Source organism: Boleophthalmus pectinirostris, unplaced genomic scaffold, assembly GCF_026225935.1.
Source record: "Boleophthalmus pectinirostris isolate CB_2022bp ecotype Guang Dong unplaced genomic scaffold, ASM2622593v1 HiC_scaffold_12, whole genome shotgun sequence".
Taxonomy (NCBI): Eukaryota; Metazoa; Chordata; class Actinopteri; order Gobiiformes; family Gobiidae; genus Boleophthalmus; species Boleophthalmus pectinirostris.
Window position 1 is genome coordinate 17,577,990 of NW_026571018.1, and position 27,133 is coordinate 17,605,122.

The 27,133-nt window shown below is 38.3% G+C and overlaps 3 protein-coding genes across 7 annotated transcripts; 1 reads left to right on the plus strand and 2 right to left on the minus strand.

The window, feature by feature from the left end:
• Positions 1 to 684: 684 nt before the first annotated feature.
• Positions 685 to 13,385, minus strand: igsf5a (immunoglobulin superfamily, member 5a). Of its 2 annotated transcripts, XM_055148821.1 has the most exons (10): positions 12,724 to 13,385; positions 8,393 to 8,610; positions 7,911 to 7,992; positions 6,641 to 6,952; positions 3,111 to 3,401; positions 2,895 to 3,014; positions 2,451 to 2,475; positions 2,276 to 2,367; positions 2,128 to 2,189; positions 687 to 1,243 (listed from the first exon to the last, which is right to left on the minus strand). In XM_055148821.1, exons 3-10 carry the CDS (start codon positions 7,987 to 7,989, stop codon positions 1,139 to 1,141), a joined length of 1,086 nt encoding a protein of 361 aa, XP_055004796.1. In that variant the 5' UTR covers positions 7,990 to 7,992; positions 8,393 to 8,610; positions 12,724 to 13,385; the 3' UTR covers positions 687 to 1,138. The 2 variants fall into 2 exon arrangements, with proteins under 2 accessions (XP_020785961.2, XP_055004796.1); XM_020930302.2 differs by lacking the exon at positions 12,724 to 13,385 and having other exon boundaries at positions 685 to 1,243; positions 8,393 to 8,494.
• hmgn1b (high mobility group nucleosome binding domain 1b) lies at positions 12,394 to 15,042 on the plus strand. The gene is made up of 6 exons (XM_020930262.2): positions 12,394 to 12,591; positions 13,776 to 13,799; positions 13,928 to 13,957; positions 14,038 to 14,079; positions 14,182 to 14,289; positions 14,368 to 15,042. Exons 1-6 carry the CDS (start codon positions 12,574 to 12,576, stop codon positions 14,410 to 14,412), a joined length of 267 nt encoding a protein of 88 aa, XP_020785921.1. The 5' UTR covers positions 12,394 to 12,573; the 3' UTR covers positions 14,413 to 15,042.
• A 493-nt stretch (positions 15,043 to 15,535) lies between these two features.
• Positions 15,536 to 22,673, minus strand: slc37a4b (solute carrier family 37 member 4b). Of its 4 annotated transcripts, none has more exons than XM_055148603.1 (10): positions 22,564 to 22,673; positions 21,367 to 21,687; positions 20,929 to 21,161; positions 19,177 to 19,417; positions 18,065 to 18,217; positions 17,903 to 17,988; positions 17,239 to 17,352; positions 17,095 to 17,160; positions 16,534 to 16,672; positions 15,536 to 16,456 (listed from the first exon to the last, which is right to left on the minus strand). In XM_055148603.1, the coding sequence occupies exons 2-10, from the start codon at positions 21,512 to 21,514 to the stop codon at positions 16,290 to 16,292; spliced, it is 1,347 nt and encodes a 448-aa protein (XP_055004578.1). In that variant the 5' UTR covers positions 21,515 to 21,687; positions 22,564 to 22,673; the 3' UTR covers positions 15,536 to 16,289. The 4 variants fall into 4 exon arrangements, with proteins under 4 accessions (XP_055004578.1, XP_055004577.1, XP_020785982.1 ...); XM_055148602.1 differs by lacking the exon at positions 22,564 to 22,673 and adding an exon at positions 22,241 to 22,448; XM_020930323.2 differs by lacking the exon at positions 22,564 to 22,673 and adding an exon at positions 21,783 to 22,448.
• Between the last annotated feature and the right edge of the window lie 4,460 nt (positions 22,674 to 27,133).

The window sequence follows — 27,133 nt, forward strand, 5'->3', positions numbered from 1 at the left end:
TACCCAGGGACATTTGCTGATCCTTTCTCGTGTCGTATTTGGTGCTTTCCACATTGGGCTGAGTGCTACTTCAGCACAGCAAGCTCAGAGTGGTCCTGACTGGTGTGGGGCTGTTCTCTCTGTAGAGTTTATGCATATTCATCATGACACAGACAGAAACTGACAAGAGACAAGAGACCGGGACTTAACCTCTCTCAGTTCTGTTCTGCCTCCAACAAAGAATCTGCCTGGGCCCATAACAGTGTCACATGTTGGAAAAAATGTTGGAAAGTCTTAAAGATGTGATTGGAGGGATTCTGTTCAGAGTGCACACTGTAAACATTAAAGGTCCTACATTACACAAACTTTACTCTTGTGAGCTTTAAACCGTGTTAGAATGTTGTTACCTCCTCAAAATATACCTGGAGTTGTGTTTCTTTCATTCACACGTTTGAGAAATCCTTTATTATTAGTCTGCATACCTCTCAAATGCTCTGTTCCACCCTGTTCCACAACATAAAAAATGGATCAGAAAATTGCAAACTGGTTCTGACAAACTGATAAACAAATATAACAATCCCATGCATTTCAGACTATTTATATAATAGAAGATTTTTATATTAAAAGACAAGATTATATTGTTTTTTGCAGGGGACATTCTATTTTCTAATGCTATTAATTAATTTCACCAACTCAAATTGTGATCTTGATTCGAGTGCTATGAATTGTGCACCCCTAATCTGTGCTGCCTTTTTGTAACATTAACAAGATGGAATATTATTGTTATTATTCATCTTTATTCTGGACACAGAAGGCACATATGGTCCATAGTTAAAAAATACACAATACAGATATATATTGCATATGAAAAAGAAACAAACCTTATTAAATTAAACACATAATCCTTTACATTAATAATACATATGCTGTACACAAATATTTATTGTACATTAGTAAAACAAACTGTCATACAAAATATATTGGACTCTTGGTTTATTGTACAATGTTAAAGCAACAATTTAATGTCAACAGTTTCTCTATAAAAAAAAAAAAATCAGTGCCACTGTTCAAGTTCACGGAGACACTGCCCCCTAGCGGCTGAATCCATAACCGCTGCAGCGACATACAATCAAAAGGTCCACCAGTATCCACAGCTCCTTTATACAATAGTCACGTGTCTGTGCTTTTTCTGGAAGCCCAGTTCAAGGTTGTTGAAGGCAGCATTGTAGCCATTTCCTGCGAGGTTGCTTTCTGACGGAGATGGCTGTAAAGGAAATAAAGTAAAAAATAACTAAATCCCTCTGTGTAGCGTCTGCACATTTTAGTAACACTGACTAAAAACTATATTTTTAACAGCTTTAATGCTTTAGTCTTAAAAATGAACAAAGACCTAATTCTTAATGAACCCATAGTTTATTAAAGGCTATATTACGCTATTTTATGATCTGTGTTATGTTTCCTCATCACAAACATACCTGGGGTTGTGTTTTGTTTCATTCACACATATTTAGCATACAAACCCTGCATATTAAGGCTGAGTTCTTCTCTCAAACAGACAACATTCTGTTCCACCTTGTGATGTCATGTGGCAATACAGGAAGTACTCCTTTGTGTTTTTAAACTGCATACACCTTCATTATAATGACTTTGATCATTTCAGCTCTGGAATTGCCCATCTCTACTGAATAAAAGGTAAAAAGTTGCTGTTAACTTGAGAACTACAGCTTCATGACATCACAAGGTGAAACTGAACATTTTGAGCTTTGGAGATGTAGGAGAGAACAATGTTATAACGTACTTTAAAGCTCACAAGAGTCAATTTTGTGTAATACAGGACCTTTAAAGTCTAATTAATAGTGAGAATTTGTCAGCATCTTATACCTAAAAGAAAATGTTGTGTGCTCATATTATTTGTGTTCTACAGCATTTTTTTTAATTTATTCCATAGTCATTCTCACTTCACTTTTACAATAGCACACTTCGTACACTCAAAACTATATGTGGTGAAGAATTGCACAACTGAAAGTTAGATTTATTCTCACACCCAAACACTAGCACAGAGAGTTGACTTGTTAAACACTGGATAAATAATATGGTTATGACATCTCTTAAGCTGTACTGTGAAGTTAACAAACAAAACAAGCCTACCTCATAAAAAGGGTATGCATTATTCTGGAAGATCCCACTGTCACGACTGCTCGGAGGTAAACCTGAGCACAAAGAAGTGTTGTGAAAATCAACTAAAATGTGACAAACCTGAAATATAATGTTTCATAGTCACAGTGGTAGTCATTACTTGTTTGCCCGTCAATAGAGAAAACTGGGTTGACTTGACCTTGTCCTTGTGAGGTCGGCCTGTTGCTTAACTGGCTCTGGGTCCTCTGTCTCCTGCAAATACAAAAAACACACTGTTGTTGACATAAACTTTCAAACAAATTCAAGAAAATCATAACAATAATGCTAGCGCTTACATCATTTCAGCTTGATACGTTGGTTCTGAAAATAAAAGAATGTACAAAAATCATTGGATTATATCATACATTTTACTAGAAGTGTTACAAATACATCTCTTGGTAACACTGTTAATGAACCTAGCCCATTGCTGCTAGTATTAAAAGTTATGGAATTCACTAGTGTTATTTCCAACCAGAAAGTAACATTTTAAATCTAAAAAAAATGTCCAAATTGGTAAAACAATTTTGAATATTTCTGCGAAAATCTTAAATATAATGACCTTATCTGTGTTTTAGTAAAATGAGTAGTCCACCAGTCATAGGTACTTTAACATTTTGGACTATGTTGGAGATGAGGCTCATAGCCAATACACTAAAAACTTCAAATATATGGCCGGTATACTGTATTGTCCAATCGTTATATCAATCATTCAGTTTTAATATATAAAACTTTATAATTACGTTTCTCTTTCCTCCTTCTGTAGCAGAAAATGATCAGAATAATCAACAGAACCAGCAGTGCAAAACTTGAAAAGGAAACCACGACGGCAATGAGCACTGTCCAGTCAGTTGGCTTTGGCACTGTGAGGAAAAAATAAGAATTAAACTAAATTAGACTACATAACAACTAACAACAAACAAACAAAGAAAATATTTATGATTGTAGAAATGTCTTACCAACCACCAGCTGTACCGAACTTGAAATTGGGTTTTGAAGAGTGGGAACAGAAGCCAGACAGGTCACGGTCGTGTTGCGGATGGCTTGAAACTTGAGCACGCTGGTGGTGTTGAAGCTGTCTCCATCAGGGACGTCAGTGGTGTTGACCAGGCTGCTGTTCACCGCGATACCGTTAAGAGTCCAGCTGATGGTCGCCGCGGGAAACCATCCGGAGGTCTCACACTGGAACTCCGCCTGCTCATCCTGTTTCACCGTCTGGGAGCCTCCACGGATACTGACACTGCCGCTCTCTGAGGACACAGGATTGACTTTTTAAATGTGCACTTATAAAAACTACAACTTAAATCACATAGTAAAATGCTCAGTTGTCCACAATTCAGAAATGGTTTTACTGGACTCAATTTAAAGGTGCACTAACTTTATTTTACTTGTTTCTATGTGTACAGACAGCTTTACCTTACATTTATTTAATTACAGGTGGTTTTACTGCTCAAAAATACCAAGAAAAACAGGCATTCTAACTGTGAGCGGGGTCGCCTCACAGATTGGACCTGTTACTTGGTCTGGTTTGGTCTTCACAAAGATACAGTAGAAAGGTTTGATTCACACTGTCAAACATTCCAGACAAAGCAATAACATTTCCATGTAGATAAGTATCTGATGGACCCTCCACCAGAAAAATTACACGATGCACCTTTAACTTTTTCATTATTTTAAAATTACTTTAATTTGGTTCAAGCCACTATTTCTCAAACTGTAGTACTGGTGTATTCCTTCAGCTGTATTTCTCTGCCATCCAATTATTGGCTGAATCTAGTTTTAATTTAATCCATATTTTGTCCTCCTTTGGGCTAGTCTTTGGTTATGACTTGTACAGTAAATGTGCTCTGCTATTTTTGACCAAGTTTAAACCTATAGTCCTGTTTTAGTCCTACATTAGAAGATACACACTGCAAATGTCTCTGATCTGGCTAAGATTTTAAAACGTATATCAGGTTATTCCTCTTGTTTTCAGATTTATTATCTACTTACTAATGCTGATACTGCTTAATTCTAGTCTAGAGGTAGTTTATTTTAAGATATCTTGTCAAGTGAAATTATCTTGCTGCATAAACATATAATTTAACTACTTTTAAGTAATTTTCTGATAGATTTAAGTAGTTATATCTTAAATTCTGGCCAAGCTTTTTTGCAGTGCAGGTGGGACTTGATGTGAAAAGTTGGAGAACATATATTTTACTCTTTGTCTTTATTTTAAATTGAATTGTTGGGACCTTATTGGTGTGAGTAGTGCTCGCTAAACATTTCATATAATCACTTTAACTCCTTTAAACATGGTAACTTTGAATGTCTTTGATGTGTACTGTATGTTAGATCAATATCATGTCACTTTAATATTTGTTCTCCTTTGTTTGTTATTGGAGGGGCTCATTAGCATGTCCTTGTGCATAAGCAATCAATGGCCTCCCCTGGCAGCTCTATTAAATGGATTTATGAGTGGAGTTTGCAGGTTTTGCTTCATGAGAAAGAATGAGAGTGTGATCATGGAGGTCCTAATCAGCAGAAGCCCGAGCACAATCAATACAAGACCACTCTGAATATTTCATTGATGTGGCTACAGGCTATTGTTAAAGGCAAAGATATAAGAATTCAAATATGACCAAGAATGTGAAATTTATGACATAATGCTCTTTTCTAGTACTTAGATATAAAAACTGCATGTAAAGATTTTGTACTTTGTTCACAAACAAATATCTAATAGGCAGCAACTTGTATTTTTATTTTTTTATTTAAGCCAAATATCTTGAATGTAACTTAAAGGTGCACTCTGTAGCTTCTCTGATGGAGGGTTCCCTGTCTGCTTGGCTGCATGGAGATGTTATTGCTGTGATTAAAACATTCCGTCGTATACCACTAAACATTCAGTTGCTTAAAGACTGAAAAACATGCGTTCTCATTGTGAGCTGACACGCCTCTCCGCAGATCTGACCTGTAACTTGGCTTAATGGTGTCACGTACATGGAGAGCGATAGTTCAGGCATATTGGAGTCAAAAAGATTGTGGGTATTCTGCTAATCTTCTATTGTAACACAGTATCACAGGGCTCAAGGGTCAAATTGAAAAATGCTACAAACACACTGGTCCTCTATTGTAGTTACTGTCCCACATAAATATATTCGTGATGGCCATATAGTGCACCGCTTTGACAGAATGAGTTTGAATATGACCTATGGCCATGTACACACTGTATTTAATAGGAGAAAAGTCAACATAAACATTATTGAGAATAAATTAAATGGAAAATAACCAATTAAACTATTACAATACATTTATGTGCTACCAGGCTGACATGTAGGAGTGTGCAAAAATATTAAAGTATTGATATATTGTATTGTTTAATGTGATGATACAGTATCGATATCGAGGGCTGCTGATATATATTACCAAGAGTATTTTTTGGCATATCTTACTAAATTATTTTGTTACAGCGCTACAGTTTTGTTTCTTGTTTAGAGGAAGGAAACTCGTTTACGTGACATATTTCACATATTCACTGTTTTGATGATTAAAATCAGTGTTTTATATCCACCTTGCACAAGAAGTGGTTTAACAAACACTTTTAGTATCACAGTCATTATTTAGCTTTTATTTTGTATTGCACTGTATCGAATCAATATGAAATATATCATACTGAATCCGAAGTGTACTGTATCAAGATATGTATCGTATCATGGCCTGTGTATCATATGTACATATGTATCGTATAGGCAACTTCTTGATATAATGATGCCCCGCCCTAGTTACAGGTCAAATCTGTGGAGGGGCAAAGCTGCTCACCTCAGAAATACACGTTTTGGAGCAATTAAAACTCCTGTAATTAAACTGATGATTGATCAACGCAATACCATAATGTGGAACATTTCTGGCTTTTCATGCATGTCCTTATGTTTTTATGGGTGTCCTTGTTTTCAAATTGTTTATTTTATTTTATTATTATTCTTCATCATTTTAAGTTGCACCATATCGCTGAAGGAAGTTATAGTTTCACTGATAATGGAAATAAAACTTTATGTGATCTGATTCTAAGCAATAACATTAGAGTTGGGACAAGGTACAATTTCCACAAGATGAGACAAGATACAAGGCAAGATTTTGACATGATTTGTAATAAAGACATTGTGCAGTAGTTCATTATTTTGGCCTAAGAACAGTTTTTTTTTTTTATTTAATATTTCTGTTGTCACTATAGCACTATGTTTTTGAACTAGAGCTTCTTAACTAACCCTAACTGTGTCATAACTATCTCATAGCACTTAACTATTTTTTGTCCAATATAAATGGAAAAAAATGGAAAAAATAAAAATAATAATAATAATCATGACATAATTTTTCTCTTGTGTGCGCAATTTTGTGAGATTTTGCACTACGAGATCTTGTCCCATCCCTGCATAACATCTCCATAGAGAGCGTCCATCAGAAAAGTTACAGAGCCCACCTGAGGCCCATCTGAACACAGTTGGAGCTTTACCTTGGACGATCAGCTCCGACGTCTTGTATCCATAATCTCCCTGTACAGTGCACTTGACTGTCCCTGAGTCCTGCCGTGTGAGGTTCTGTATGGTGAACTGCACACAACTGCTCCCACTTCCACAGAGCCGAGCAGAGTAGCGAGGAGATGAGGTCGTAGCGTTGCCTGTAGACATCATCGTGAGCACCAGATACTTCCCCAACTCCCAGGTCATGAAGGGCCATGACCCCTGCACTGTGGCGTTGAACTGGGCCTCAGAGCCTTGGAGCCTGGTCACATTTGCAGGCTCCAGCTGGAACTGATTCTGGGCAGCTAGAGCACAAAACACATGAGGATAAATACAAAATGAATCCATTCTGATAACAATTATAATGCATTAGTCTTATATAGCACTTTTACAGACTCTCAGAGTCGCTTGCACTGAAAGACATGCTTCACTACTGTGGGCGGGCTTGCATTTCCACAAACTTGACTCTTTATTTGGCCTAGAGAAGAGCTGCTTGTCTCCATGTGGCAATAATATTCTACAGAGTATCTATCTTCATGGAGAACTGTGGTTTTAAGCTTTTTTTCATAGAATCATGCAGGTGACGTGCCCCGGAAAGCTTTAAATATTTTAAAAACATGCCCTCCTTATCATTTTGACATTGTTGAAGTAGCTGAAGTGCGTAAATAATAAATAAATATTTCACTGATAACAACTATAATTTTGATTTATTCGCAGATACATTTTACATGAGCATTTGTTTAAGTTTGCATTTTGTTTCGGGTTGCAAAAACAGAAACAAAAGAGCTTTTATGTGTACTCATTATATACTAACACCATCCCAAAGTCTGATAATTTTTGTATTGTTTTAACTCAGTAGTAGACAATTTTACTCTAGTTACATTTTGACTGAGTATAGTTTGAGCGTGTTTCAGTATGTCACAATGATCAGAGAGGTTTCTTAGTAATGCAAAGCACTACAGAGTTAAGATGTTTGTTCATGAAAAGCACAGCACAAAGGCTCTGAAACTCAAACAAACTTAACAATACATGATGTCTAGTTCTCCAAATGTAAGAGTTGAAACAGAGGTAAAAATGTTTTAACAAGATATATTTCATTTAGGAATAATCTGTTGTGAATGAATGTTGCTGTTAGAAGACACTGTTGACTCTACAATGGCTGATTTTACTTTTCCATAAATGCTGGCCACGATTTCAAGATTGTGAGGATTTCAGATACTCACATATGTTTTTTAAGCATAAGCGTAGTGAATAACATCTTACCTCCAGTTGTACACAGCAGTAAACAGGGACTAAGTAGATACGGCCAGGTTTTCCAGAAAACAATCATATTTGTGTACATATTCTATAAGAACAAAAAGTTTCATATTAAAGGTCATAAATTACACAAAATGCATTCTTGTGAGCTTTAAATCTTCCTGTAATGCTGTTTAAAAGCACACCCAAAGTTGCGTTTTGTTTCAATCACACATGTTTAAGTATAAAAAAGTTAAAAGTAAAAAAAGGTAAAATGTAATATGAGCCCTTTAAATCTAAATATTACATTCAATATGTAATTTATACAATATTACTTAAAAAGTATATGTAAAGAGCCAAACCAATTTATTAAAGTTTTTAAAGCTTTCAATTTAATGGTATTTCGGTTTTATTGCCGGTCATTTTCCCATTCTGATTAGTATGAAAACATCAATTTCAACACTGACTAACTTTTAAATAGCGTATTATTATTGATTAGTTGAACTTACGGGGTCGGTAGTGTGGCTGGGACCTTCATTTCCTGAATTGGCAGGTGAGCTGAGCACTGCACCTGTGTGAAACTCTGAAAGAGCAAGGTTCAAGTCCAGCCATTCAAACAGCTCTTATCTCCTATTGTGCTGTCAGCCTGTAATAATGGACTCAGTGCGACCGCAGCCAGTCTCTGGGCGTGAGGAGGATGACGTTTCTGCTGCCGGTGAGCTCACATCTGATATTTGACATTAAAATTAAATGATAGAGAGGCATTACAAACTTCATAATAGGCAGGTCATTAGCATTTACACTGTACACTTTTACCCCTCTGAATACGCACTCTGAATATTAGTAACACTATGATGAGACTGTTATGTTAAAAATAAATAAATAAATGTATTAATTAATAAATAAATGAATAAATAAATACAGAGAACCACTTCAATATTCTTGTGTGAACCAGGAGACAAAAACAATAACAGAAATTGTGAAGAAAAAAAAAGGAAATGCCTGGTGGAGAGTATTTCATCATAGAAAGACACACAGATGATAAAGCCAACTATTCTTTAAAATGACTAATACAGCAGTAGGTACAAAAGGTCAATTATTGTTCAAGTATTGGTACCCAGCCCTAGTGTAAACACAATGAAATTATTTTCTATACCATTGTGGAAAGCAGTTTAAAAACCTACACAAAAGGAGCTGGTGCTGTTTCAAATATAAACCACTAGAGGTCTCTGTATGATCATCTAACAAGGCTTGAAGTTATTCAAATGTGTTTTTTCAATTGACTCAGAAGACATGTATGTATGTAATTTAAATTCAAAATACTTGATAATGAAGACTAGGATACTTGATGCTTAAGGAACATTTAGGCTTATTTTACTTATGGACAGTAAAATAAATCATTACTTAAAGTAGATTCTATATTGGACAGGCAAAATGTATATTGTGCCTAAATCAACTGATACAAATAACATAATTGAAAAACAGATGAGTACTTTTGTTTTGCTTTATTTGTGATCAATAATAACAGATTAATATATTGAATATAGGTTATACAAACCGATGTAAAATGTGAGATATTTTAGAGGGGCATGTGATTCTCATGTTTGATTGGATGCAGTTGAAAAGCTGGACATGTGCTGTCTTCACGCTGCCCTAGGTACAGCACCATGCTTTATGTGGCCATAGAACAAACTGGAATGTCTCCAGACACAGCTGGTATTGTATAGGCAGAAGCAAGCAGACGTCCATGAAAAACAGGAAGTAGATAGTGGGGGAGGGTCCCCTATTCCCAGCATATGGCCGGGTTTTGGAGGCCCCCTCTGGCTATGCCACCACCCCGTCGAAGATCATGAGTCAAAAATCAAACGAAGGCTTATTCCAGGGTCTGCTGCTTGACTTCGCACAGACCTGACCTTCGTATTGTCTCAGCCCATTGTTCAGAGCTACAAATTAGTTCCATTCAATTGGCCCTTTATTTGGAAACACAAGATGGGCCTCAAAACACACATATCTCACGTGCCCTTGGAGCATGCATGAATCCCTTTTGTGTGCTGTGTTTTTGTTGTGTCAGCTGATAGCTAATCAATGGTCAAAGCTGCTAAGGTTTATAGTGTGTGAGCTTATTAGGGCGTGTTACCACTGGGGCGAGTCTGTGTCATAGACTCAAGTGTCAAGGCTCGTCATGGACACACCCCATTCCTCTGACTGAGCAAATACAATCAAATGTTTATTCAGGAAAATCTGCAGTTTGGTTCATAATAATGTAGTTCTTCAGTAAATACCCAGTATTACACTGACATGCAGGGCAAAGCTCACTCTGTCCTTAGTCCTAAAAAATACAATTTCATATGGATGCACAGTTAAGGCCCACACTGTGAACTCTGGTGCTACTGGACCCCTTTCAAATGAACTGCTGTAATCTGGCTTTACCCTCCAGTCCATATGGAAAGGCTGCCATTCGCTGCATGAGAGAAATCCACTTAAGAGTATGTGCGAGGGAGAGTCTTTCCCTGTGTCCCACTGATCCAATGTAGACTGCACTAGTGGAACTGGCTTTAGGCACTAACTCAACACACAACACAGCTGCCTTCACCTGCTCCTGCTTGATAAGACTTAAACAACAGCTCCTGGCATGTGGCAAACGTGACGCAAGATTGAACAAGTTGCTCTGTGTCAAAGAGGCTTTGAAATAGGTCACCTTTACCTGCAGTCTGTCACTGTGTGCAGGATTATGCCATAGCTGGTCTGCATAGAAACTACTGCTCCAGTTACAAGAACATAAGATGAATAAATCAACTGAGGTTCATCATAGTCGCCTTCTCCACTGTAGCATTGCTGCCACCTCTGGCTCAAGCAGGAAAACAGGAGAGAGTGAAAAGGCGCGAAGAGCCGGCTACAGGCAGCAGCTGTGATGGAAGGGCTCCTCCACTCCATACAACAACAGCATTGTTATCTGAGACCTACCTAATGTCCTCCCCTCCCCCTCCACTACTGCCCTCCTCATAGACTACAGTACCACTCTACAGTAAAGTGGACTCTCCAGTACACAACAGCCAACTTATTCCACTGCAAAACAAGAGATACAGTTCAGTTCTTACATGTTATTACAAGTGCATAGGCTGCAGCATAGTCATGTGAGTATTTGGCTAGAGTTCGAGTACAATAAAGAAAAACTTTCATAGGTTACCAATTGGGTTGTATCAATAATCATTAACCAAGAATAAAGGTAACCTACATAATCTGCCTGCCCCAAACCTATAAATATCTTAAATTTTTATCGCCTTTTTCAAGATCCCCAAAGCACTTCACAATAACACACAACAGAAGAACCAAATCCTCACTTTCACACCAACAACCCCACATTATACACTTCCAATCTATCAAAGTAGACTACCACAGATTATTAAAATGATCACATTTGGGTCTTGTGTAGAATAAAAGTTGTGGTTCTAGGCCAGTGAGACATGTAACATGTGGTGTGAGCTGAACTTCTCACTTTGGTGTTGTCAGACTTTTGTCAAATGTAGTTCTACAGGAAGTATCAGTTTACTGTGAAATCCAAAGATGTAACTTTCAGGAAACATTTGGTAGGTTGGCATCTTGCATAATATAGGCTACTGGCGTGCCAGAGCATTTCCTTTCACCCCATACATTTACAACATGCTATTTATTGAAGGTGAAGATGAGGAGCTGGCTATTTGGAAATTATATGGCTAAAGGCTGAGCGAGGGGCAGGCGTTGTTGGATTTTTATTGACAGTGTAAACAACTAGATAGGCCTACTTAATGGAAAGCACTGGACGACTTTCTACGAAATATCTTATTCATCAACCTGGTCCTGGCCTTCCCTGTTTAATCTACCCTTCATGCCAAATGTGTCCTAATCAGTAAAAACATGCTCTCCACACTACAGTGTTCACCCAAAGACAGACGTCAGCGCGTGAACAAAAAGCGGAGCGCCATCACACCTCACTCACGCCTCTCTCTGAAGCACTCAGGGCTCTGAAGTCATGCTTGGATTACGCGCTCAGTCTGTGCTGTTGGACAAGTGCACAGTGACAACACTCTGGAAACTCGCAAAGATCACGTCGTAGGCTAAAAGAAGATGCACCGCACAGACTGTGTCGCCATTTTCCCGAGTTAAAATACAATGCCTTTGCTTTCATGGGCACACATCCCTCTCCATGTTTGCGCATGGATCATTTATTCAGGTCTATTTCAGGAGAAAATAACGTTTTTGTAACACAGCAAATGCATATCACAGATGTATGTATGGGCGCGAAGAAAGGCCAGCGCCTTGACATTTTGTGGTTCTTGTTAGAGCAGATGGCTGCACAGAAAAGACAAATAACCTCCACATTACATGACTGACGTGTCACGCACCCACACAGGTAAGAGCCATCATTTGAAATTGTATTGCTGATGCCGGTTTCAGCCAATCGCAGCGCAGTGTGGGCGGAACCTGGGCCCGTCAATCACTCTGGGACTATAACAGAGAGAATGAGGAGGGAGGGGGAGAATCCAATCCGGTTTGAGCTAGTTTTTCTTCCAATGGAACATTAGCGTCTCGCTGCGCTGTATTACACTGTACTGCTACAGCCTCATACTCAATATAGCACTGATTTTACTCTTTACCCGCAAAAACTCAGCGCGGTTTTTCCTTTTTTACAAAGCACCCACACAAACCAGCCATGCCTAAAAGGAGCAAAGTGAGTACACCTTATTTTTCATGCAGTAATACAGCATTTATGAGACACGGTTGCCGCTTGTAAAAGGAGATTGTAATAGCATAATGTCGTACAGAATTGCTACAATGATGTGTGTAGATTTGTGTACAGTACCTGGCTTGTTGTCGTGTTGAATCGCCATACTGTCTGTTTTGATTTGGCGAAGTGGCTCATCTCAGTCTTATCTTGTGCAGTGATTATCTTTGTTCCCAGACCTTTTAATGCCCTTCTCTCATGCATGTAGATTTGCATTGTTGCACGATTTTTATGCATTCGCGTTTTTACCGCCTTGTGCAAAAAGTATCGCCAACTATGGCGATGGTTTGCTTTTCTGCAGAGAAAGTTGGCGGTATTGATTGTTTCAAATGGTGCCGTCTCTCGCGTTAGTTTCTTGGATTACAAAATGCGGGCATTTCTTTGTTTTATTTCTTCATTTGTCTCTTTTTATGATAATTTGCCGTTGTATATTGGTTTTGAGTTTGCAGCGGAGTATTAACATTGTAATAAACATACATTTATTTTGTGCTAATTCGTATGACTGTACGTCGATTGCACGTCGTTTCTTTTATAATGGCGTTATTGTTTGTACGTTTGTGCGTGAGCTTTGTTCGGTAGACGTGCTCGCCGTGTGCCCTTGTTGCAGCCCAGGCCAGTGGAGGTTATGCAATGGCGAATCTCCGTCAGCACTGCTCCTGTTGCTGGGCTCTCTAGATTCTGCTGCGGATCGACATGGCTCTTTTCAAACCAGTGGCGGGAACAGTCCTCTGCTGCTCTTTTTTTCTCCCTCCTTCTCCTCTCCATTTATTACCACTGGATGACTGTCCGAGGGGGGCGGGGCTCTCTCCGCCTGGAGCAGGAACCAGAACAGGAAGCGTGTTCTGGCCGCGTTAACTGCAGCTGAGGGAGAGCTTTACACAGGCCCTAAATTGCGCCTGCTGAACCATACACTCTAGAAGATATATATATATGGACAGATCATTCAGAGTCAATACAGTCCACACAGACTGATGACTGCAGCATGCTTAATCAGACTATTCCATCCACTGTGCCCCGCGTCAAATCCAGTGGAAACGCCCACTTTGCATTATGTAATTACTGGACCTGTGCAGGCTGTGTGGCTTAAGCCATAAAAACCTCTAACAGTGTTGTCTTTGACTGTTTTTCAGGCAGCTGCAGCAGGAGATTCAGAGGTAAGACGTTTATTATCTTAATTTATGCGTGCATTTACAGTATGCAGTATGCTCAAGCACTGTAGCACCGCTAGGGGTCAGCAAAGGGCAGTGAAAGTAACCATTTTTTCTTCTCTCTTATCTTGCAGCCCAAGAGGAGGTCTCTCAGGTTGAAAGATGTGAGTGTAAACAAACTTAACTGTCAAGAATTATTACAGCTCTGTTTCCTAAAACATGTTGTTTTGTCTTTTTTTTTAAGAGACCTGAACCTCCCAAGCCAGAGCCTAAAGCCAAGCCAAAGGTTAGTGCATTTTTAATATCTTTAATCTAAGTCTTGTAGAGTAGCGTTTGCCATGATTTTATTAAATTAATCTAAAAAAAAACTTAAACTGTTCATGTACAGAAGGCAGCTGGTAAGCCTAAAAAAGCCAAGGATGTAGAGAAGGCCAAGCCCGAAGAGAAAGCACCCGAGGCCCCCGCAGAGAACGGAGAAGCCAAAGCTGAGGATGAGGTGAGGCTCGTCTCAGATATAAGCACAGAAGAATCGTTAATTTATACTAAATTTAATTATGTTTATGTCTCTGTGCAGGCACCAGCCGCAGACGCTGAACAGAAAGATGATGCTGATGAATAACATCACTCGAACCACATCTTTTAACAGTGCTCCCTGTACCTCTTTTCTTGTACAATTCAGGGGAATATTTTTATCAAGTATTTTCTAAATACAGGTTTTTTAGTAGTTGGATTATAGAGAACACTTTTTTTTAATGAAAGAAAAAAGTCAATTTGGAGACGGGAATTTCATCAACTCCCACAGTTTTTCAACATCATAAAACTTGCAGTTCTCGTTACTAGCAGTGGTATTCATTTCAGTTTTAAATGTGAAGGAGGGGAGGGAGGGGGACAGGTTACTGTGTCAATGCAACACATCGGTCGCAGGAGCTGGGCATCAGCGGAGAGAGCTTTCCTGAGAGGACTACATTCCATATGCTTTATAAGGGACTGTACGTAATCTGTTTTGGGGAGGGGATGGACAAAGGGCAACTCATTGTTTTGTTGTTTATAATGAAGAAACAGTGTTTTAGAATGTTTGTAAGCTTTGTTCCTCTATGTTAACTCTTGTACTCATGCAGTTTCTTAATGATTTGGTCAATAAAGCTAAAATACTAGTGCTGGAGCTCTCTGTCAGAACTGTGCATCACGTGTGTGGATTGTGTGTCTGTTCTGTGATAGCATCGCAATAAATCTGTATAGCTGCTGTGAACTACTGCTTACGTCTTCTCTGTATGTAGTGCCAAAGTATAATGAGGCAAGAGAGCTGAATTTAAAGTGATAATATGGAAAGGGAGAGTAATGAGATGTGTCCACTATTTGGGCAAAAACATGACTTTGAAAATAAACTATTTTGGAGATATAAGCAGTTCAGCACCATGGACAGTTTCAACTATAATGACAACCACTGAATTATTCCTGTCTTAGTAAAGGTTAGTAAAATTAATTATATGTAATTAAGATGTAGTTTTCACTGGTAATTTGTGGTAGCGTTTTGAGTGAATGCTATTTTGTCTTTACCTTTGATGTCTTAAAGAGGTAGTTCCTTATAGTATTGCCTATATATTTAGATTCAACTACCAATAATCCAAACAGTCAATGTAATTTTAATAGACATTTATTGTGTTAAGTGCAAGTTAAGTGCACACAGATTACAAATTCCTAAAATACGAAAATCGCTTAAAAACACAATGAAATGCCTAACAATAAACAAACCCAAGTACATTCTGAGTTGGCAAGAAATTATCTGTAACGTTTAACTACTAAATTTTATACGATCTAAAAATATAGTACAGTTTTATGTGAAAATATTTTAATTTACAATTTTACAATGTGTGAGGTACATATGGCAAACATTCTATTTAATAGCATTTAAAGCATTCCAACAATTAAGTTATTAAGTAGTGAGTATAAACAAATGTTTCTAGTTTCTAGTAACATCTTTAAATCAACATGAATGGTCACAACAAATATTATGAGTGTGCTTACATTAAGCCATTTTCTGGTCTATGTTATGTTTTCTCATCATTAACAGACCTGGAACCTTGTTTTGTTTCATTCACACATGTTTAACACACAAAACCTGCATATTTAGTCTGAGTTCTTCTCTCAAATGGAAAACACTTTGTTCCACCTTGTGATGTCATGTGGTAATACAGGAAGTGCTTTAAACTCCACATTATTTCACTATAATTTTTTGGATGATTTCAGACCTGGAATTGCCTATCTCTACTGAACTAAAGGTAAAATGTAGCTGTTATCTTGGAAATTACAGTTATATGACATCACAAGGTGGAACAGAGCATTTTGAGCTTTGGAAATGTAGACAGACTAATAATAAAAGGTTACTCAAACATGTGTGAATGAAACACAACTCCAGGTGTGTTTTTGCTGAGGTAACATTCAAACATGGCTTAAAGCTCTCAAGAGTGAATTCAGTGTCAAATAGGACCTTTAAGTTTACTCAGTCTTCTCAGCAGTTGGACCCATTTTGGTGCGCATGTTGCGGACAAGGAAGAACAAAACAGTAGCAGCACCCATTGCAACCTCAGCCACCCAGAAGGCCGTGTCCCAACTGTGCTGTTTGGCCACTGTGCTGAAGGGAAGTCCCGCCATAAAAGCCCCCACTGTAACAAAGTGAGAGCGTGTTAATGACATTGGAAATGAAACTGTAATGCACTGAGGTTCAAACTCCAAAATTTACCATTGGCCATGAGAGCAACAACTGCGTGAGAGGTTCCACAAAAGTTGGAAGGAGCACTTTCACTGGCGATCACCCCGAACAAGGCTATGGGTCCATAAGAACAAAATCCAAAAGAGGCTCCCAGGAACAATATCCAGATCTGTCAATAAAATGAGAAGATTTTTCAGGGATCATTAACATAACAACATATACACACTTAAAGGTGCACTATGTAACTTTTTGGGTTGGGGTCCGTCACCTGTTTTCTGTTTCTGTTTCTGAAGATGTAATTATTCTGCCAGGAATGTTCCACAGCATGACATTAAACAGATCTACCTCACATTTATTCAGTTACAGGTGGTTTTATAGCCCCAAAATTCCTACAAAAAGAGGCATTCTGACTGTGAGCGGGCATTGCCTGTCCGCAGATCTGACCTGTAACTTGGTCTGGTTTGGTGTCCATAAAGAGAAAAGGTTTAACATTATCTTGTGAAACTTTTCAGACTAAGCAGGAGAAAACCATTTGACGGACTCTCCACCAGAAAAGTCACTTAATGTATTAATAAAAGTAAATGGTGTGACCTCTTTTTCTGAAATGCCACTCAACAATGAGACAGGGTGAAGAACTTGAAACCAAAGTGGCAACTCCTGGAAAAACAAAACAGAACTTTAAACATTTCGCAGACCAAAATACTAGAGATGTAATGAAAGGCCCATTATAAATACCTGTGGCACTTCGGGGGTGATAGTGACTCTGAAGAGGTACATGGACACATACATCCCAGCCATCATAAGAATGAGCAGACCATGGCGAGGGTTGCCATGGGTACTCAGGCCTTGCTAGTAAAATTTAAATAGAGGACGATAATAGTGTATAACCACAAGCAAGACTTAAAGGGACTATATATACATCATATATTTTCTGATCTACAGATGTTATATGTTTCTTCATCTCAAACATATTGTACCTGGAGTTGTGTTTTGTTTCATTCACACGTTTAACACACAAATCCTGCATATTTAGGCTCTGTTCCACCTTGTGATGTCATGTGGCAATACAGAAAGTCCTCTGTGTTTTTATACTCCACACACCTATACACTTCACTAGAATCATTTGGATGGTTTCTGTCAGTCTCTACTAAACAAAAGCTAAAAGATTGCTGTTATCTTGAAAAGTACCACTGCATGACAAGGTGGAACAGAGCATTTTGAACTTTGGAGATGTAGACAGAATAACAATAAAGGCTTACTCAAACATGTGTGAATGAAACAAAACACAACTCTGGGTATGTTTTTGAGGAGGTAACAGCATTATAAAATGGCTTAAAGCTCACAAGAGTCAATTTTGCTTCATATAGGACCTTTAAATTCTCAAAAAGCAACACCTTACCCGTGCAACAGCTCTGTCTGAAATGAATCCTGATATGAGGCTGCCGAGAAAACCTCCAACCTCTAGTGCACTCATGTAGCTACTGCCTATGGAAACATGGATTCATTTATTCAGCACAACATTGTTTGCCAATTCTGATCTAAGTGTTAAATCAGTTCTTACCCATCAGAGCAGTCTGGCCTTTTTCCTGCATGAGGAATAGTTGGCCCCAGTCAGTAGCAGCAGTTTTGACCCCAAACACAACCAAGTACCCAAGGGACAGCACCCACAGGAAAGGAGAGAGGAGGAATTCCTGAAGAGTGCTCTCACAGTTTCCTGGAAGAAAAGAAAAGATTTGTTATTTAATTATATGTTAATGTATTTTCATATGTTTCTGTCGTGTTTTAGTGTTTTGATATGTTATGTTAGTAATTAAGACTCTGTAAAAAATTACATCTCTGTCTACTGATGAATACTGACATAAAAGTAAATACCTGCATTAAAATGTATTACTTTTTCATGTTTTTTATTTATTTATTTATTTGTGCTAATTCTCAACTCCTGTCCCTACTTGGGCTTTTCAGTATGTATGTATGTCATGACACGGTCCAGTCAGAGTATTCTGAATACTTAGAATACCTTCATGTTGAGGTGCTTTCTAATTTTATGTACAAAATGTTTGTTATGTAGTATTTTATCACTAAGAAGGTAAATTATACATACACTAACCACATCAACATTTTTCTCACTCATGGTGTACAGGTTCTAGGCTTAACTTGTGTGATTAAATACCGCAATGATTTTAGGGAATAGTTACTAAAGATAAGTATTCTCAGTTCTCATGTTTTTTCAGTTCATGTATTTAGTTACTTCCCAATACTGTGTCTTGAAATGTCAGTAGACTGCAATTTATGTACTAAACTGTGCAAATAGCTCAAAGTTTTTGATCAGTAAAAGTGTGCACTGTGTATAGCATCCTCTCTCTGTACCTTAGACTGTATAAAGAAGTGGACTGAGGGAGTGAAATCACCCATAGCGTTCGGCTCCATATTAGGAATAGGAATTTATGTATGGGGAAAATAACGGGATAAAAATACCATGTGGACTGGTTTAATACAAACATTTTAAGACCAAAATGACGAGGCTCACTGCAGCAGTTACAGAGAGAGGTGCAGTATTTTTCAGTGTAAAATCAATTGGAGCTAGAGTCGATGGAGCCGGAAGCGCCCCCAGGTTAAATATGTCCATTTATATATACAGTCTATGTTCTATACTTAAACTAGCCATGACCTCACCTCCCTTCTTCTTGGCTGCTGCCTCGATGCTAGTCAGACCCACGTCTTTAGGCTCATTCTTCACAAAGGCCATACAGAGGAAAGAGAAGGCTGCACAGAAAATCCCAGACATGGAGAGGATGGTTCTCCAATCGTAGTACTGCAGCAGCACCGTGACCAACAGGGGGCCCAGACTGCCCGCCAGGTTCATACTGCAGGACAGGACGGACCACCATGTACCAAACTGGGAGGGCTCGTACCACTGCACAGAGAGTATGGGAGAAAAGAGTCATGAATCTGATTAAGCAAAAGATGTTAATTTTGTCTTCTTATATACTTTAACTTCTTGGGTTCTTCTTAAAGACAATTTTTTCTTATTTTTTCTCAATTGTCTTTAAAAAGAACCCAAGAAGTTAAAGTCATGAATCTGAGTATGAGTTGTGTTCACTCAGTTTGAGCTGTGTTCATTCCAGATTGCAGGAAGGTGCCTAAGCTTTCCGAATGATAAAACATTGGGATCACTGCCATAACAATTTAAAACAAAATATTATATCTTTTGAATGGGGAAAAACTCCTTGAAATGTTGCATAAAACAGGAAGTTGAGATTAATATGAAATTAGTTAATATATGAAATTAACTCTTAAAGGTGCACTGTGTAATTTTTCTGGAGAGGGTCCGCAACATGAAAACTAATCTGTCTTGCATTTATTCAGCTATAGGTGTTATTTATTGGTCAAAAATATCTTAAAAAAATATTAATTTGCACTGTGAGTGGGGTTGCCTCTCCATAAATCTAACCTGTAATTTGGCTTGCAAGTCCCCATGGAAATTCTTAAGTTTATGGCCATACTGTGGAACATTCTAGGCAGATCTCCATGGAGACAAGCAGGTGACGGACCCTCCACTGGATAAGTTTCAAAGTGCACCTTGAAGGAGATTTACTAATAATCAAACATATGTTCCATAAATGTTGAACTTTCTTATTTATCTGATATCGATCATGTCTTTGGTATTGAATAATGGCACCACTTTCTGAAACTATATTCAAATTATAATCCCAATGGTGGTTACGTACACGCTGAGTTTTTGTTTCATGTTGTTACAAAAATATTAGCCACAAACCAGGTAAACAAATCTGCAATCTGACAGACAGCAACAGCAAATTCTACTGTGACAAACCTGTCCCCCTCCATCTCAATATGACACCAAAACTAACTAAAAGAACACATGAATGCAACCAAAAAGTGTAACAAACAACACAGGACCTTTGTTACTTAATCTACTTTACTAACAGTGATTCTAACAAATCCCACCACTGCTAAACCCCCAAATGATATAATGGAGTTAATGTCAGCCAAACATTCTTCAAAGGACACTTGACTGAGCAACCTGTGACCTCGTGAAAACTAAAATAACTAGAGTGAAAACAAAGACCTACAAGAAGTGACAATGCAGACTGTGTAAACTCAGCTATGGGGTAGGCTACATTATTTCTTATCTTTATTTAAATTTTTCTTTCAAGATTATTCTAGAAGGCAAACCCTTTCGAGTTCTCCTGAGAAACCACTATAAATAGCGTGTAACTGGACTCCCTTTAGTGCTCTGCAAATGCCAAAGTCTTTTTATTCTTTGGCTAAGTGTGAACTTTTCTTGTGATTACATTGTCTGCATACAAAAGAAATGCAGTATCATCTTATTTGTTTATATCATTACTCTATTGTAACAGTGAGCTGCAGTAAGTGACAGTGTATTTAACATTACTGTGTCATTACCTTGCGTAGCACTTTTCCACATGGGGGCCACCCACAGCCTTGGCCCAGACCATTGATGAACCAGAGGAGAGAGAACATGGTGACAGTGGAGGACCAGGAGAACATGATGTTGATGCCTCCCACCAGAAACAGGCCGATGGAGAAGAGCCAGCGTGCACTGATCTGATCTGACAGGACTCCACTGATGAACTTACTGATGGCATAGGCCATGGTTTGGCTGCTGGCTATCAAACCTGACAACAAACAAGAATGGCACAGTTTAAATGCATTTTAAATACTATATTTATTAGTAATACTTATTAGTCACTCAACAAGTTTATAGGATTTTTGTTTCGGGGACTAATACGTTTGCATCATGCAGGGAAAACCCCCAAATAGGAACAGCTGTTGTTTTGATACCAACTACCTTTATCCACACACACACCGCTCACTTCTTACCCAAGTCATCCTTGTCCAGCTTGATCTCTTCCATCACAGATGGCATAACAAATGAGAAAGTCTTCCTATTGAAGAAGTACAGGGAGTAGCCTGTGAACATACTGAAGAAAATGACCACTCGGTAGTAGCCATAGCCATTGGATCCCATGATTTCAAAAATATAAAAGTTCAAATCGTATTTAGAAAAAGAAAGTGCTCTTAATTGTGAATCTTGTCGTCCTGGTTAAGTTCATTCATTGGTCTGAATAAAGGGACAGACAGAGCAGCTCTGTCTGTGGCTGCGGTGGGCGCCTGGACACAGGAGGGAAGTCGGACATGAGCCTAGAAATAGAAACAGACAAAGGTCAGAACAAAACATTATGTGGAGTATGGGTAGATTTTTAAATAGATTTGAGCAAACCTAAAACATAGCCTACAAATAATCAAGTGGAGTCTATCCTTCCATTCATTGCAGGACGCCTCTGAGCTGTCCACTGTGTCTGGTCACTTGTCACTTCTTGTGACAGTGGCTGTGCATTCTGGAGTGGTCAGCAGCATTGGAAATATCACATGTCTCGTTCCATAATCAGTCAGAGTTGGGGTCATCTCTGGATGTATTGAACACGCCCCAAACTCACAAACGGAGGGTGCGCAATGTTGGACACACACTAAAAGGCGGTATGTAACCAGTCAGGACTTCTCTTTTCTACAGTCGAATAAATGAATGGTGAGCAGCGTTGGCTAAAGGTGACCATGAGACCAGGGCCGCCGTAGCGCGTAAAAAGACCGATGTAAACGTAACCGTGCAGGGTACCGTTGTTTGAAGCTCTACGTTAGCTCTGGTCTCGCGGTGGAAACTGTGGCTACCCCGTCTGAGAGAAATGAGAGAGTTTACCTCTCACACGAGCTCCCCTCGCTGTGTCCAGGCCATCGACGCAAACGACGATGAGCGAAGCTGCGTCTCCCGTGCGCGCCCCCGCGCCCTGAGCACTGCCCACATGATTACGGCTGCGCTACAGCTTTAGTTTATAAACCAACTGCTGGTGGACAGTAGATAATATGGGAGACTGCGATTGTGTAGCGTGAAATCTTGGTTTGCGCGATTTAAAAAAAAAAAAAAAAAAAAAAAGCCTTTTTGTGGAATGTGCTTTAAAATGACCATCAATACCCCCGAGAACACGAGAACATGGGGGCCCCGGTTTGACAGAGGTCACTGACCTGAACCTGGAATAGGTTTGGTTCAAGTTCTTGGTCACAGATGTCACGACACGACGTCTCCAAAAACATGTGTGCCCTGTAGTGTAGTCTACTGTACCCGGCCATATGACCGCATGACCATGTGACCAAATCATATGGTCATTTCCATAATGTTAACCTCAAAGACTATATAAGTTTAGACTGCGTTAGCCTAATAATAATAATAACGAGATTTATAGACTTATTTTAAATGATTGAGTTGTAGCATTGTAGACAAGAATCGGATACATTAGGCTATTTTATGAATGTCCTACATTCTACCCACAAGAGGGCGCAAAAGCACTATCTTTTCAAATCGAGCTTTGAAAAATACAGTTTACAAAGGTTTATTACAGACCTATAATTGCAAACACAAAAGCACTTGTGGTCTTTAGCCTACAAGAATGTGCAAAATAAATCATTTATAACAACAATTAGAGAAGTGACGCCTGGAACTACAGAGGCCCTGAGGAATTAAAATATAGATTACACTTGCAAAGGTCAGAACAGGGAAACCCCTAAAGGCTAAATAGGCATGCGAGTTAAAACAAATCTAAATCTTTTGCAAAGTGTTCCCCAGTACAATTATATTTAGATCTCTTTGCTACATGTATAAATTACAGTCAGCATAACACTGGCTCCTTCAGGTGGTGATTGGACAGCTCTTCAGTTTGTGGGGTTGCCTAATTTAGTTAATTTTATCCACTTTTTGTCCTGCTTTGGACATTTTCGTGTTTAGTACTACAGTGGAAATGATGTAGTCAATTTATAGACCTGGTTTCGCTTTAGATTAGACCTTCAACAATCTTGTTATATTTTATTGACTTGATACTCTGAAATCCAAATATTTTTTTGGTGGTGCTTAGTTTCATTCCAGCCATTAGTCCATACTTTCAGACTTTCAGTCAGACTTTTGCAAATAATAATTCAAAAATCCCACATACCAGGGATGTTTTAATAGAAATAATATGATTTTATGCGTCATGGAAACTCAGAGCTGTGAGTTAAAAATGGCCAAAGGGACGATCAGTGGTACATCTAATCTCACAAAGTAACGTCTAATTAAAATAGAGGATTAACAGCAGTGAGAGCCATAAACATCAGGGCAGTAATGGAGACAGCCAATTACTTTATAACTGAACAATCACATCTCTGCAGACTCAAAAGCCACAGTGCCAAGCTGTAAACAAGGCTCTTCATCATGGTGGAGCACACTGGTATTTTACTTTACTTACGCTGGAGCTGGTTGCCTTTGTCTAAGTATAATATATAGGCCTATATTTTTTGCATATACACAAGAAAGCAGTATTGATTATGCAAATTATATGGCATGTATTTGGTTTCAGGCGGTAAGGGTTAGAAGCAATAGAAGCATCTTGGAATATTCTATTGAAGAGTCATCAATACCTACTCACAACACTGGATTATTATGTATTTTGCCAATTTACACAAATGTTTATTGGCAATGATGGGGAGGATACTTTTAGTTACAGAATACTGAATACCTGCATTAAAATGTATTTTGTAACAAATTCTGATACATGGTACAATCAGAGTACTGTATACTGAATGCTTCGAATATTTTACAGTTTTATTATGGAGAGAGAGAGGTAATATTGATACTGATCTCTCTTTCTCTATATAATGCTACTGTAAAAGTATTTAAAGTATTCAGAATACAGAATACAGTACTCTGATTAGATCATGCATCAGAATATACCATGTATCTGATATAATTAGTATTTTTGTCGCATTGTTTGTTATGTATTCATTTATGTCGAAATGAAAAGAGATGAAAAATCACACATGCACACGCTGCAAGAGTTGTGTTTTTTTATGATTCTCACTAAAATAGTGCAGTTCAAAGCCAAACAATAAAGGACTGCTATGTATTCATTTTAACTTAGGAATGTAACTGTACCAGAATACAGGTACTGAAAGTTAGTATTCAGAATATGTATTTTTGGTGCAGGTGTTCAGTTACTTCCCAACACTACATAGGTCACGTAGGAGTGTACAGCAGATCTATAGCAGCAAGTAACTCCATGTGTTCTTCTACATCTGTTACACAATGCTTTTAAGACCAATATATATTTATAGTGCAGTATCCAGACAGACAGCTGCTCTCATCTCACATCAAGAAGGAACATTATTTTAAAGCAACACTGTGTAACTTTCTGGAGGTAATTCAACCAAAGTAGAAAGTTAAAATTCGGAAAGTTCACCATGGAGAAAGATGAGTTTTATGACATACTGTGGAATATTGTGGAACAAAAGAACAACAAGAACAAGAACAGGAACAACTCAAATCGGCCATCTCTGTCCACTGTAGAGAGAAAGAGAGAATCATATTGGGATTGGGACGGAGCAGGCATCATTGGAGTGGAGGATAACGAACACCGTCTTTGATTGAAGAGGTGGTCGAAGTGCGGAAACGTGCTCGCAGGACTATGGGCCGGGACAAGGGGGCTTTTTTACTCTCGCGTGTCTGGGGTGCTATACTGGGGGAGTCGGACTGCGGATGGTGCTGTCATCCTATCTCCATCGGTGGGGGGACGGCGCCAAAACCTGTTTAGATCCACTGACTGGACACAATCACAGCAACATCACGTGACCACTTTGAGGAAGAGCACTAGTGAGCAGTCGAAACTGTCAAGTATGAAAACAAACTCTTAATCTGAAAAAAGAACTTAATAACATAAATAATTGAAAGACCAAATGAACCTCATTGGACAAAAGAACAACATTTCAATGAAGATAAGCAGGTGGATGCCGTTCAGGTCAAGGAGAGTCAGGTTTGTGGAGAAGCAAGCCTGCTCACAGTAAGGAAGCATGCTTTTCTAAGGTTGTCAGTGCCGAAAAAAATAAAAAAGTTTGTAAATAAATTCATAATTTTACTTTATGTTTTGCTTAAAAAGCTCCACAATAGGCAATAACGTATTCCACCATTGTGCTACAAATGAAAACACTACAGAAGCCATGGCAACAAGGTCTGAGTAAATGCTCTCTTTCTGGGGTTGCATGGAAGTGTCAGCTTGATTTTCAGGCTTCCTTTCACCACTTTATAGTGAGGAACCATTTAAAAACCATGTTGTTGTGTCACAAATCACCTGCTCACTGCCTGAAATCAAACTGAGCGTCGTAACTCCTGTAGATTCAAGCCATTTCCAATGCCAAGAAATTCTACAGTATTCTACAAAAAAAATAAATTTATTAATGAAATCTCATTATAACAATTGATGTTTGTATGATTTTTCTGTAATATAATAATGTGGGCAGATGTTACAATCAAGGCCCAAACTGTACAATTAGTGTTTTTGTTTTTTTTATTGGGTTGGGTTATACAGCTGCGTTCATTTTGTAAGTTTGTAAGTTGAAGTGGAGACTCTGATATGATTGGCTTACAATATATATGTTGTAAAAAAATAATATTTCCTGGGCACACTTTTAAAGATATTGGCTGGCTGTGGGAATCTATAATGAGCTATCTTCTATATTAAAGCTCAGTGAATTTTAATTATATCTCATGATGTAATTGTGGCATTATATATTTCAATGTTGAATTAGAATCAGAATGATGAAAAAGCAGGACTTAATGTTTTAAAACTTGTAACTGAATTGATTCAAAATGGATATATACAATGCACTTTGTAATATTTCAGTCAAAGAAATAAAATCCCCTCTTGGAGGCAAATCATTATCCAGAAATGTTACACACTGCACTTTTAAAACTGAATACATTAAACGCCCCATATTTTGCATTTTTCTGGTCTATGTTTTAATGTTGTTTCCTCCAGACTAATAATGCAGAATTACTCAAATGTGTAAATGAAACAAAATACAACTCCAGGTATGTTTGTGATGAGGGAACAACATTATAACACAACTTAAAACTCACAAGAGTCAATTTTGCGTGATGTTTAATTTAAAAAGTATTGGAAGTGAGTGTCATTCAACATCCAGATATCCAAATATTTTCCAGGTTTTCCAGTGATGTTTTACGAGCACATCAAAATCCTAAGCATTCTTTTTGAAGTACAAAATGTAAAGCAATCACACAGATCATGCCCCCTGTAGTGAGCGAGTGTGTCACCTCATATGACTTTGACAATTTGCGGAGAGGAGGAGGAGGACAGGACCTGTGAGTGGAGGGAGTGGGGGAGTCCTCCATCACAAACTTAATTACAGTTATTATTTCCCTGTAGTCTCCTCTGCTCTGGAGTTAGGCCAGGTCTTATTAACACCATGTTGTGCTTATACTGTGGGAGGATGTGGGCATGTGTGTGAGTAGATGGAGTAATGGAGGAGCAGTGACTCTACACAGAGCTCCCTATAACTGACTAAACCAACATAGCTAATATAAGCAATACTAGTATAGAGAGTGCCTATAGCCCCCAAACAGTCCATGTCCACAATCTTTGGTGCTAGTTGAGCATAAAAAAGGTCCTGAAACCAAATTTGATCAATGGAAATCATGAAGTACTTCCAGGTGTTTTAAATATTTTTTTTAGCATATTTGAATTTCTTCATTTACATGTTTTATTATTTTTTT

Coding starts and splice junctions, on each gene's coding strand:
- igsf5a (XM_020930302.2), bottom strand. CDS start 7,989: ATGTACACAAATATGATTGTTTTCTGGAAAACCTGGCCGTATCTACTT. Junction 3,015..3,110: donor TTCGGTACAGCTGGTGGTTG/GTAAGACATTTC, acceptor TTTTCCTCACAG/TGCCAAAGCCAACTGACTGG. Junction 2,476..2,894: donor CAGAAGGAGGAAAGAGAAAC/GTAATTATAAAG, acceptor TTTTATTTTCAG/AACCAACGTATCAAGCTGAA.
- hmgn1b (XM_020930262.2), top strand. Junction 13,958..14,037: donor GGTCTCTCAGGTTGAAAGAT/GTGAGTGTAAAC, acceptor TTTTTTTTTAAG/AGACCTGAACCTCCCAAGCC. Junction 14,290..14,367: donor AAGCCAAAGCTGAGGATGAG/GTGAGGCTCGTC, acceptor GTCTCTGTGCAG/GCACCAGCCGCAGACGCTGA.
- slc37a4b (XM_055148603.1), bottom strand. CDS start 21,514: ATGGGATCCAATGGCTATGGCTACTACCGAGTGGTCATTTTCTTCAGT. Junction 19,418..20,928: donor GTGGAAAAGTGCTACGCAAG/GTAATGACACAG, acceptor CTCTCTGTGCAG/TGGTACGAGCCCTCCCAGTT. Junction 17,989..18,064: donor AGGCCAGACTGCTCTGATGG/GTAAGAACTGAT, acceptor ATGTTTCCATAG/GCAGTAGCTACATGAGTGCA.